This window comes from Anser brachyrhynchus (genome assembly GCF_964034855.1).
Source record: "Anser brachyrhynchus genome assembly, chromosome: W".
Lineage (NCBI taxonomy): Eukaryota > Metazoa > Chordata > Aves > Anseriformes > Anatidae > Anser > Anser brachyrhynchus.
Genome location: NC_137704.1, coordinates 16791506 through 16804463, shown reverse-complemented (window position 1 = coordinate 16804463; position 12958 = coordinate 16791506). Strand labels below are relative to the sequence as shown.

The 12958-nt window shown below is 46.0% G+C and overlaps 2 protein-coding genes across 2 annotated transcripts in view; one reads left to right on the top strand and one right to left on the bottom strand.

The window, feature by feature from the left end:
• LOC308184837 (vasculin-like) overlaps positions 1 to 12958 on the top strand; it is a 112401-nt gene that overhangs the window by 24890 nt on the left and 74553 nt on the right. The gene's annotated exons all lie outside the window — the stretch shown is intronic.
• LOC308184762 (vasculin-like) overlaps positions 1463 to 12958 on the bottom strand; it is a 463870-nt gene continuing 452374 nt past the window's right edge. Inside the window, exons 6-7 of the mRNA XM_080572266.1 lie at positions 4967 to 5069; positions 1463 to 3104 (exon numbers count right to left, since the gene is read on the bottom strand). Of these exons, the coding sequence (XP_080428392.1) occupies positions 2946 to 3104; positions 4967 to 5069 (262 nt within the window). The 3' untranslated portion in view covers positions 1463 to 2945. The remainder of the gene's footprint in view (positions 3105 to 4966; positions 5070 to 12958) is intronic.

Here is a 12958-nt window from a genome sequence, read left to right as displayed (position 1 = left end):
CCACTCTCTCCTGGGGATCTATACCACCTGCCCAGTATGCAGCTCGTGCAGTTAAGGAGCAGTTATGCTCTCCTGGCGTGGTACTTTCAGGGTCTGCACTATGCATTAATCTACGAACCTGCTTAACTGGAGCAGAAGGTTGCATTTTATCTAACAGATGATTAACCCTTTCCAGCAATTGTTTAAGATGACTATTCTCATTCAAAAGTTTAGCAACTCTGATTCCTAATGTTCTTCCTGTCTCCCTTTCAAAGGCTAATGATGACTTTAACACCACATTTTCCAATTTTAAAGCTGTATATTCCACATCAGAAATTAGTTTGGGAGCAGGAATTTCCTTAGCTTCTTGCTGAGTGCAAGACAAACAGGCTCCTAATACTGCACAAATTACACCTTTGCCTTTTTTCACTCCAGTCTTTTGCACAGCCTGACACTGCTTAATGCGTTCTACCCCTGTCTCTCCATCTTTCTAAAATTTTTGAGCCCACTCCTTCCCAACCTGGCAAGGGGCACATTTGTATTTTTGCAGCAGTTTATCCATGGCAATCCTGCCAAATACATCAATTTCTCTGATGTGTTAAAGGCGAGTGCAATTTATTAAAGCAAAAGGTACACAGGTTCTTTGGATTGCCGGTGATAAATTCACTGTCTGCAAAGCACATACAAATACCAAAAGTATGAGTAACGCAGCCTGGCTATAAACACGTTAAAAGGTATAAAGCAACTCTATAGAGATTTCTAAGTTTCCCGGGGAGGCACTTGATATAACCAAGTGTTCAAGTCTTACCCAAAGGCGTCCCAATGAGGGAGGAAGAGAGGCTCAGCCCGTCAACTGATCCCAGAAGTCAGAAGGTATCCTTCACAATGGTATCTTCCCTAACAACCTTTCTCTCTTAAGCCAATTTATATTATTTTCTATATTTTAGGTGGAGCTTGAGTGACTCTAGTCATACATATCTTGGTTACGATTGGTGCAAAGTTTTCTCACTTTTGTTTGAAAGTATAGTTTCAGAGAAATTCAGAGCGCATGCTCAGTGAGGGGTGGTCACACCTTGGAGACGGGTAGCTTTTGGGATGGAGGTGTGTTTTGGTATTATAATGATATTATAATGAGAAAAGTTCACTACAGTACAGCATTTTGTCAAAAACATGACAGCTCGTTGGCTCAGGGTAGCAAATGTGAAGTTTATCGGTTTCGGTCTGCACAAGAACAATCAAGTTCCCATCTTATCACAGAGCCTAGCTTCGGTGTCTCCACTCCGCTCCACACTCCGTACCGTTCCTCTTAGCACACCAAGTTCCCCCAGTGTGATTAACATCTAAGGTTGGAGGCTTAGGGAACTTCTATGTAGTGCAGCTGCACTCCACCCTGGAAGCTTCTTCAGTCCTTTCAAAACCTTTTCTTTAAAATGTGAATATCAGTTTAATTTCCAAGTCACCTCAGGCAATTATTCCACACATGTTTAAGGCATACAAGTAGGAAAGACTTCATTACTGATACAGCAGTTTTCTCTTCAAAAAAACAAACATTTTTATCCTCTAAAATTTAGACAACAAAACGGCATATTTGAAAGCATTGTGCCAAAATAAACTACACCAACATTTGAATGTTTGTTCAAAGAAAAAAAATGGAAAAAAAACCCTGATGTATTGAATAACCCCCCTTATTTAAACTAATAAAAAGGAAAAAAGAAAAACACGCTACATCTTTGGCCCAAAATTGTTAGATGTCACCTTATTAAAAAAGGTTTTTCCTAAAAAAGTTAAACGTGGACAAAAGCTCATCTTGATAAATATTTTTGCTTTAGAGTTTAAAATTGTGAATTACTTACTATAAAAAGTAGTGCAATTCAAAAATATCTTGAAGAGGAATGTCTATATAAGCTGTACTATAAGTGTATGTGACATCACTGAGAGCAGTTGTGCTCATGGATTAATGCTACATAGTTTGCACAACCTTGTGGAAAATATATAATCAAAAGAGATGCTTATTGCATAGACATACTTCTGCTGCTACAAAGCAAGAGCTGGTGATAAAAATATCTTTATGTCATTCCAAAATGCAATGACTCCTGCCAGAGTACATTTAATATAAATGCAAACGAAACTTACTAGATTTAAAAACAATACCCTTGATGCTATGCACTGAGACAGTACTCTGTAAATCAGTTTATTTTCCATGTAGTGGACAAATCCAGTCAGTTTAATTATTTTTCTGCCGGTGAATAGTAAATTCAAAGTACTTATTTTCCCACAAGAATGTATTCACTGTGGCATATTGGGTCTTGCAATAACCCATAAAGCTTTCAATTTAAAGGTTACTTCTAGAAATTTGGAACCGTAACATCAGGTCTTTTTGCCATTAATAACAATGACTACACTACAATAGCTAAAGAACAATTATGTGTGGAAGAAGTAGAACAGCTCAATTAAGGAAAAGAGTTTTAGCGTACTTCGCTCATTTTAGACAGCACTCTACATTGCCCTTTTTGCATACAAAGTGGATTTGAGGATTTCCATTGTAAGAAAGAAATGACAAGCAAAACTGTGTCAAATTGCCCTTTTTTTTGCCCCTTTTTTTTTCAAGTCTATACTTGGACACTAAGACAGAAGCTTTGCATGATATTGCAATTCTTTTTGTTTTTATTATTAAATGAGAAAGTCTGATTTGTTACATTGTCACATTGCTAGTCAGAAATGCTGCAGTGAGGAAGAAAGTCAATGCTGGGTCAACCCAAGTCCTCCTTCTAAAACATTTGTTTACAAAGAAATTATAGCAATGTTCAACACACCCAACACAATGTTTCTTGCTTTCTTCAGAGAGAAGTCCCATCAATCTTCCTCTAATGAGGCATGTTACTACATAAATTAAGATTTGTTTTAAACAATACATCCCCATATTTTCATGAGAAAAAAGCGAGCATCTACAGATGTTACAGAAATCTTCACACATCATCATCATCTGATGTATCACTGCTGCTTGTCTCAGAATCATCATTCTCTAGAGCAGGTTGGAAAGTGCTATTTTTCCAGGGGCTAAATTTAAAATCACAGATAAGGCCATTTTTCAAAATGCCGTTTTTCCGAAGGCCATTTTTTTGCAACTGAAATGGAAAAAACAAAACAAAACAAAACAAAAAACCACAAGAATTATTTAGAGAGAGAAAAACACAACAACCTGTTGCATTTCAACATTCTCTGTCTTCATCTATGGGCTACATTAGATCCACAGCACTACGTGTTATATATACACACAAATGAAAATTCACCTGAGAGCCTTCACTTCTGAACCAGCCACCTGCATCCAAGAGCTTCCAATCATACTAAGCTAAGTGAACAAGAGTTTGCTCTCTTCCCATCTACTTCCTCAGACATTTTGCCCCAGTGACTCCTCCCACATGGTCTCTCCCATGATGCAGTCCATTTTTCTGCAGTTGTGGTGGTTTTACTCAGCTGGGAAGCTGAACTCCACCACAACGGCTCTCTCAGTCCCCTTCCTCAAAGGGAAAGGGGAAGAAGATACAATGCAAAGGGCTCAAGGGTTGAGATAAGGACAGGGAGATCACTCAACAATTATCATCACAGGCAAAACAGACTCAGCATAGGGAGATTAATATAATTTCTTCCCTATCACTAGCAGGCCAGAACAGAGAAAAACTAAAAGCAAACTAAAAACACCTTCCCCCCATCCACCTTCTTCAACATCCTCCCTCCAAGCAGTGCTGGGGAATGGAGAATGGGGGTTGTGGTCAGTCCATAACACTTTGTTTCTGCTACTCATTCATGGTCACTCTCTTCCCCTGCTCCAGCATGGGGTCCCTCCCATGGGATGCAGTCCTTCCCAAACTGATACTGCGTGGGCTTCCACAGGCAGCAGCTCTTCAAGAACTGCTCCAATATGGGTCTGTATCACAGGGTCCATCCTTCAGAAGCAAACTGCTCCAACACGGGTCCCCCACGGGCAGCAGCTCCTGCCAGGTCACCTGCTCCTGCATGGGCTCCTCTCCACAGGTGACAGGTCTGGCACGGAGTCTGCTCCAGCAGGGGTCCAGCAGGCCGCAGCTTCCTTCAGACCAGCTTCACCTGCTGCTCAACCATGGGCTCCTCCACGGACTGCAGTGTAGAAATCTGCTCCGCTGTTGTACACCATGGGGGACAACCTGCTCCACCATGGTCCTCTCCACAGGCCGCAGGGGAACTTCTGCTCCAGCTCCTGGAGCAGCTCCTCCCCCTCCTTCTTCACTGACCTTGGTGTCTGCAGGGCTGTTTCTCCCTCCTCGCTCTCCCAGCTGCTGTTGCACAGCAGTTATTTTCCTCTTCTTAAATATGCTCTTACAGAGGCACAAACAACATCACTTACTGGCTTGGCTCTGGCCAGCAGCAGGTCCCTTTTTGGAGCTGGCTGGAACTGGCTCTTATCTAACATGGGGCAGCTTCTGGACTCTTCTCACAGAGGCCACCCCTGCAGCCCCCCTGCTACCAAAACCTTGCCACATAAACCCAAGACAGCAGTCTACTACTTCAAAAAATAAAAATAAAAAATCAATTGTAGATTGCGTGCTCAGACTCTGTTACTAGTGAATTATATGTTCCTCGATTTCCAGTGAAGAAAGCCAAGAAAGCTGCATAAAGACCTTGAAAGAAAATTCCCTTTCCTCAGGCTGAGCTGAGGAGCTAGAAGGCCTGTGCAATTCTGTAACCAGCACTGCTGAAACTAATTAGAACCCATCCTCTCTTCTTTCTTTGATATGTTGAGAATAGGCCTCATCTAAAATAAGTACTGCTTCCCATATCTTTTTTAACCAGCTATTTTTCTGAAAGGACAAGGAAGGCAAGGAGAGGAAAGAAAAAGGGTACTGAAATGGCATCATCCTTAACTATCAAAATTACTGGAGATCCTCCTTAAAAGGTAGGTATTTAGGGTAGCCACTTGCAAGTTCATAATGGAACATCAACTTAACATTACCTGTTCACTAATGGCTCGGAATTCCCTCATCTCATCCTCTGTTAGTGGAGCACATGTTTCATCATTTTCACTCTCTTCCTGCCAGCCCATCTCCTTTAACAACCTTTAAAACAAAAACGACAATATTAAGGAATTTCTACACGTACTCAGACATTTCAAGCTCTGCCTACGTGAATAGGTAAAGATGTGTAATATATGGATTAGTCCATAATTTGATTTTTAAACAAATATAAAAAATATAAATATAAAAGTAGGTTAAAAGCATAAGATACATAAAGCACAGAAGTTGAGAAGTTCTCAGGTCTTTCACAGCTGACCCTGCTTTTGCTACTACATTTAATTTAAAGGGCTGCAAAACCTAAGTAGTAATACTTTATCTATAGGACACGTTCTTAATTTCAAGCAAATATCTGCACCATCACTTGCACACACCAAGTATTAAATTTCCTGCCATCAGGTTTCACCTACAAAACAGACCCTGCCCCCCTCTGCCAGTCCAGTAAATGTACCAACAAAAGCTAAGTTTCCTGTTATATCGCTTCAAGATGTTTATTAATCAATTGACAACATTCCCAGATATAGCTGCTCTCAGCATAAGCTGCCCGATGTTTCAAATAAACTCTTATGGAAACCAGGCTAATAAGAACCTCAGTTTTTCCTATTGTTTCAATTGGATGGCTGCTCTCCAGAACTGCAGCAATAAAAAAAGCAAAAGAGAAAATAATTTGGACCACATGCAAGTTCAGCTGTGGATGAAGTGTTTCTCTTGAAAGCTTATCTAGTGTTGCCATGCCGTGGACTTTACAGACCATTAAACTCCAACTTCCATTGTCAAGATATTTATCTAAGAAGTTATCCAAGGTAAATGACTTCATGGATTCATCAAGGGAAAGGCCTGCCTTAGTAATTTGATCTCCTTCCATGATAAGGTCACCTGCTTGGTGGGTGAAGGGAAAGCATTGGACGTAATCATTCTGGATTTTTGTAAGGCCTTTCATACTTGGCCTCATGGCATCCTTCTGAACAAACTGTCCAATTATGAGATAAACAGGTCCATGCTACACTGGGTGACGAACTGTCTGAACGGTAGAGCTCAAAGGCTTGTAGTGAATGGGGTTACATCTAGCTGGTAGCCAGTCACCAGAGGCATTCCCCAGAGCACAATTGGGCCAGTCCTATTCAATGTTTTTATCAATGATGTGGATGCAGGAGTGGAATGCATCCTCAGCAAGTTTGCTGATGATACTAAACTGGGAAGTGCTGCTGACACCCTGGAGAGACGAGAGGCCTTGCAGAGGGATCTAGATAGACTGGAGCACTGGGTGATCGGCAACAGCATGAAGTTCAACAAAGCTAAATGCCAAGTTATACATCAGGGATGAAGTAATGCCAGACACTGGTACAGTCTGGAAAATGAGTAGCTTGAGAGCAGCTCAGCAGAAAGGAATCCGGGGTGGTGGTTGACAATAGGTTCAACGTGAGTCAGCAGTGTGCCCTGACAGCCAGGAGGGCAAACCACATTTTGGGATGCATTAAACACAGCATAGCCAGCCAGTCAAAAGAGGTGATTCTCCCACTATATTTAGTGTTGGTGTGGTCTCACCTTGAATAGCGAACATAGTTCTGGGCTCCACCACATAAAACGGACGTTAAGGTACTTGAAAGCATCCAGCAGTGGGCTACAAAGCTGGTAAAAAGGCTGGAAAGCTGTGGCAGTGTACTCCTGGCCCCCCTTAACCTGACCCTTCACCTGTAACTCTGCTTGGGCGATAGCCATCAGTGACAACCATATTGAATGCATCTGGTCATGACAGTTAAACTAGGCTCAAGGTAGATTCAGGGGAGATAGCTCTAATGGCTAACAGACCATGCACCAACCAAATATGGCTGGTATTTTTATGTGCACTACAGGGACTTTATCCCCTTCTACAGTACGTAACAGGTTTGATTGGGAAGGTCCGGCTCGGTTGGCAGATCCCCTAGTGTTGACTAACCAGGTGGCCTTTGCCAAACGTGCATCCCAATTTTGAATGTCCCAGCACCCATTGCCTTCAGTGTAGTCTTTAATAGTCCATCACACGGCCTCGTGGATGCTGATGCATGATAGGGGGATGTGATTTACCCACTCATGGCCACGCTCTTTGGCCTAGGTGTCTATGAGGTTGTTTTGGAAATGAGTCCCTGTGGCTGTGTACTCCTCTTGCTCCCCCCAAACCTGACCCTTCACCTGTAACCCTGCTCAGGTGATAACCAACAGTGGCAATTGTGATGAATGCTCCTGGTCATGATAGCCTAACCAGGCTCAAGGTAGATTCAGGGGAGATAAATCCAAGGACTAATGGATCATGCAACAACCAAATATGGCTGGTATGCAAATATGACTAGTAGTCAATCTTCTTACCCCATAAATAGGGGACAGACAAGAGCCTGCTAAGCTCTCCTGTACTGCAGCAACCTGCATGCCAAGATCTTCCCCTTTAGCAGGGATGCCTCTCAAGGTTACTCCTCAAGGTCAAGAGATTCCTTACCTGGGACAGATACTCTGTAAGTGACTAATAGCTAGCTTGTTGAAACTTTGCAAGTAATTTGCTAAGCACGCTGAAACTTTGTAATCTTAACTAAGTGATATAAAGGAACGGTTGTGCATATAAACTGATAAGTCTAGGATTGGGACACGATCCACTCCTCGGAGTTTGTATGGCAAAAGGGACTCCATTCTGAACTTCGTAAGTCAATGTGAGGATCTCCCTGATACTTTGTCTAACCCTGTCCTCTATGCAGTAAATAATCAAGTGACCTTGCCATCATGAATCTTGTTAATGCCACATTTACCATTAGAGCTTTATTAAATTGCTGTCTCAACCACAGTTTATCTCTGCTAAATCACTATTTTCATCAATAAATATATTGCTGCTTCTCTCTTACAAGTGAAGTGAATAATTCCTTTTGTGACAAAGGCATGTCCTATGAGGAGAGGCTGAGGACACTTGGGTTGTCTAGTTTGGAGAACAGAAGGCTAAGAGGTGACCCCGTTGCTTTCTACAACTTCTTGAGAAGGGGAAGTGGAGAGGGAGGTGCTGGTCTCTTCTCCCTAGTAAACAATGACAGGACATACGGGAAGTGCACAAAACTGTGCCAGGGGAGGTTCAGACTGGACATGAGGAAAATTTACTTGACTGTGAGGGTGGTCAAAAACTGGAACAGGCTTCCTAGCAAGACAGTAGATGCCCCAAGCCTGCCAGCGTTCGAGACATTTGGATAATGCCCTCATTAATATGCTTTAACTCTTGGTAAGCCCTGAAGTGGTCAAGCAATTGGACTAGATGATCTTGGAAGGTCCCTTCCAACTGAACTATACTATTCTAAACACTTGAGTACAACCTGGAGTACCACTCGCCAAGGTGATCAGCTGCAGTGCAGGCAAGTTCTGCAGCGGAACAAGGAATGACGGTGTGCAGGGGAGTTCCTGAAAGGCCTCGTGAGAGCATCTGATGAGGCTTAGGCTGGGCCAGGAGCAGTGGCAGCCAGCCCCACATGTACAAAAGCATCACCAATGGAGCACCATCACCCAGGAGCAGGGTTAAGAAGGGAGGCAAACAGGGCGTGGTGCATCAGCTAGGGAGTGGTGGGGCAGTTTGCGCAGAAGGGCACTGTGTTGTGGTTTAACCCGGCCGGCAGCTAAACACCACACAGCCGTTCGCTCACCCTCCCCCCTCCCTCTCTGGGATGGGGGAGAGAAACGGGAAAGTGAAGCCGGTGAGTTGAGATAAAGACAGTTTATGAAGACAGGAATATAATAATAACAATAATAACAATAATAATAATGATAACGGTACTACTAATAATAATGTGAACGAAACAAGTGATGCACAATGCAATTGCTCACCACCTGCTGACCGATGCCCAGCCTATCCCTGAGAAGTCGGCCCCCCCACCCCGGCTAGCCACCCCTATACATTTTTTAGCATGACGTCAGATGGTATGGAATACCCCTTTGGCCAGTTTGGGTCAGCTGTCCTGGGTCTGTCCCCTCCCAGCTCCTGCTGCACCCCTAGCCTGCTCGCTGGCAGGACAGAGCGAGAAGCCGAAAAGTCCTTGGCCTGGTGTAAACACTGCTCTGCAACAATTAAAACATCAGCATGTTATCAGCGCTCTTCTCATCCTAATCCAAAACATAGCACCCTACCAGCTACTAGGAGGAAAATTAACTCTGTCCTAACTGGAACCAGGACACACTGTCACTGCCACTTCCAACAGTGATTGTAACCTGCTGTCTTGGGTTTACGTAGCAAGGGCTTGGTAGCAGGGAGGCTGCAGGGGTGGCCTCTGTGAGAAGAGTCCAGAAGATGCCCCATATTAGAGAAGAGCCAGTTCCAGCCAGCTCCAAAAGGGACCCACCGCTGGCCAGAGTCGAGTCAATAAGTGATGTTGGCAGTGCCTCTGTAAGAACATATTTAAGAAAGGGAAAAAAAAAAACAAAAAACAAAAACAAAAAACAAAAACAAAAAAACAAACAAACAAACAAAAAAACAAAACAAAAAAACTGCTGTGCAATGGCAGCTGGGAGAGCAAGGAGTGAGAAACAGCCCTGCAGACACCAAGGTCAGTGAAGGAGAGGGAGGAGGTGCTCCAGGCACTGGAGCAGAAGTTCCCCTGCGGCCTGTGGAGAGGACCATGGTGAAGCAGGTTGTCCTCCTGCAGCCCATGGTGTATGACGGCAGATCAGATCTCCACGCTGCAGCCTGTGGAAGGAGCCCATTGTGGAGCAGGTGGACCTGACCTGAAGGAGGCTGCAGCCCATGGAGAGCCCCTCAGGAGCAGGCTCCAGGCCAGACCTGTAGCCCTTGGAGAGGAGCCCATGCAGGAGCGGGTGATGTGGTGGGAGCTTCCACCTGTGGAGGACCCACGTTGGAGCAGTTTGCTCCTGAAGGGTAGATCCTGTGATACAGACCCATATTGGAGCAGTTCTTGAAGAGCTGCTGCCTGTGGAAGCCCACGCAGTATCAGTTTGGGAAGGACTTTATCCCATGGGAGGGACCCCATGTTGGGGCAGGGGAAGAGTGACCATGAAGGAGTGGCAGAGATGAAGCATTATGGACTGACCGCAACCTCCATTCCCCATGTTGCCGCTTGGGGGAAGGACACAGAAGAGGGTGGATAGGGTGGGGGGTGGGGGTGGTGGTTTTAGTTTGCTTTTAGTTTCTCTCTGTTCTGGCCTGCTAGTGATAGGGAAGAAATTATATTAATCTCCCTATGCTGAGTCTGTTTTGCTTGTGATGATAATTGTTGAGTGATCTCCCTGTCCTTGTCTCAACGCTTGCTCCTTTTTTTTCATATTTTCTCCCCTTTTCCTTTGAGGAGGGGGAGCCAGAGAACAGTTGTGGTGGAGTTCAGCTGCATAGCAGGGCAAAACTACCACACCTGTGTGCAAGGAACTCTAGTCATAGCATACACCCTTTGCGTCCCCTCTGGCCTCTCCAGCCACAGGCACTGATGCAGCTACCCCAGCAGAGCTCCCCTGGCAACAAGCAGCCATCCACATCTCAGACTGCAGAGCACGCCCAAGTTTTCTGTCAGTGATGGCAGCAGTGAGTATACATGTGGGGAGGTATGCCCAGGTAGAACTGCTCAGCCTGGTGACAGAGCTTCGGGAGGAGGTGGGCAGGCTGAAGAGCAGCAGGGAGTCAGAGAAGGAGATCAACTGGTGGAATCATACTTTACCATCCCTGAGACAAGCATGCGGGCCAGCCACAACACAAGAAACAAAGGATCCCCCCTACCCTCTCACCACCAGGCAAAAGGAGGGGAACTAAGAGACAGGGGGGGGGGAGGAAGGGAATGGAAGCAGGTTTCTGCCCAGGGTGGCAGGCAACCCCGCTCCCTGCCTACTTCACCTCCTTGGGTGTTCTTATACAGCAACTATGAGGCTCTGGAACATGACCGACTGTGGTGGTTTTACTCGGGTGGGTGGCTGAGCTCCACCACAACCGCTCTCTCACTCCCCCTCCTCAAAGAGGAACGGGGAGAAAATACGATGAAAAGGGCTCAAGGGTTGAGATAAGGACGAGGAGATCGCACAGTAATTATCGTGACGGGCAAAACAGACTCAGCATAGGGAGACAGTAAGATTTATTACCTATTAATAACAAGCTAGAGAAGTGAGAAACAAATGAAAGAAACCAAAAGCACCTTCCCCCCCATCCACCCACTTCCACCTCCTCCCCCCGAGCAGCGCTGGGGAACGGGGGTTATGGTCAGTCTATAGCGCTTCTTCGCCGCCGCTCCTTCTCGGTCACTCTCGTCCCCTGTGCTGTGGGGTCCCTCCCACGGGATGCAGTCCTTGCTGAACTGATCCGACGTGGACTTCCCACAGGCAGCAGCTTTTCAAGAACTGCTCCAGATATGGGTCCGTACCACGGGGTCCATCCCTCAGGAGCAAACTGCTCCAACCTGGATCCCCCACGGGCAGCAGCTCCTGCCATGTCACCTGCTTCTGCGTGGTCTCCTCTCCACGGGCTACAGGTCCGGCCCGGAATCTGCTCCGGCAGGGGTCTTCCGCAGGCCGCAGCCTCCGTCGATGCAGGTCCACCTGCTCCACCGTGGTCTCCTCCACGGGCTGCAGCGTGGAACCCTGCTCCACCGTGGTACTCCATGGGCTGCAGGGGGACAGCCTGCTTCACCATGGTCCTCACCACAGGCCGCAGGGGACTTCTGCTCTGGCGCCTGGAGCACCTCTCCCCCTCCTTCTTCACTGACCTTGGCGCCTGCAAGGCTGTTCCTCACTCCTCTCACTCTCCCAGCTGCTGTGTGTGGCGCAGTGTTTTTTTTCCCTGTCTTAAATATGCTCTCACAGAGGCGCAAAACAACATCACTTATTGGCTCAGCTCTGGTCAGCAGTGGGGCCCTTACCAAACATGGGGCAGCTTCTAGATCCTTCTCACAGAAGCCACCCCTATGGCCCCCTGCTACCAAAACGTTGCCACGTAAACCCACTACACTGACAGACAAACAACGATGTGGATGAAGGTCCAACGAGGTGCGAGGTGATCCCTAGGGCAAGTCAGCCCCTATCCCCTATATCACAACAGGCTCCATCAAGAAAAAAAAAAAAGGGCTATTGTCATAGGTGACTCCTCCTCCTTTCTGTGGGGAACAGAGGGCCCAATATATCGACCCAACCCATAGGGAAGTCTACTGCCTCCCTGAGGCCCAGGTAAGAGACATTGCTAGAAAAGTCGCTTACCTGGTATGGCCATCTGATAGTTACCTTTTATTGGTTTTATATGCTGGCAGGAATGAAGTAGCAAAGAGAAGTCCAAGGGCAATCAAAAGGGACTTCAGGGCCTTGGGGCAACTGGTTAAGTGTAATATTTTCCTCTGTCCTTCCAGTAGCAGGGAACAATACTGAAAGGAATAGGCAGACCCAGCTGATCAATATGTGGCTCCGAGGCTGGTAGCATCAGCAGAATTTAGGGTTGCTCAATCAAGGGATGGTCTACACAACACCAGGCCTGCTGGCACCTGATAGGATGCACCTTTCTCAGAGGGGGAAAAATGATTTTTGCCCAGGAGTTTGCAGGGCTGACTGATAGGGCTTTAAACTAGATTTGAGGGGGAAAAGGGATAAAACCAGGCCCACCAGTGATAAGCTATAGGATGGCATGCCAAAATTGGAAGGACTGCATGCTAGCGAGATCCTTCTGTCTGCTCCAAAGTATTGGGTACAATGAAGCACATTTAAAATGTTTCTACACAAACGCATGCAGCATGAGGAACAAGCAAGAGGAGCTAGAAGCCTTGGCCCAGTCCCAGAGCTATGACGTTATTGGCATAAGCGAAACCTGGTGGGAAGAGACCTGTGACTGGTCTGTTACGATGGACGGTTATGGGCTCTTCAGAAGGGATAGGCAGGGCAGATGAGGCAGAGGGGTGGCACTGTATGTAATGGAGGGGCTGAACTGTACAGAGCTTGCAGTAAGCAATGACACGATT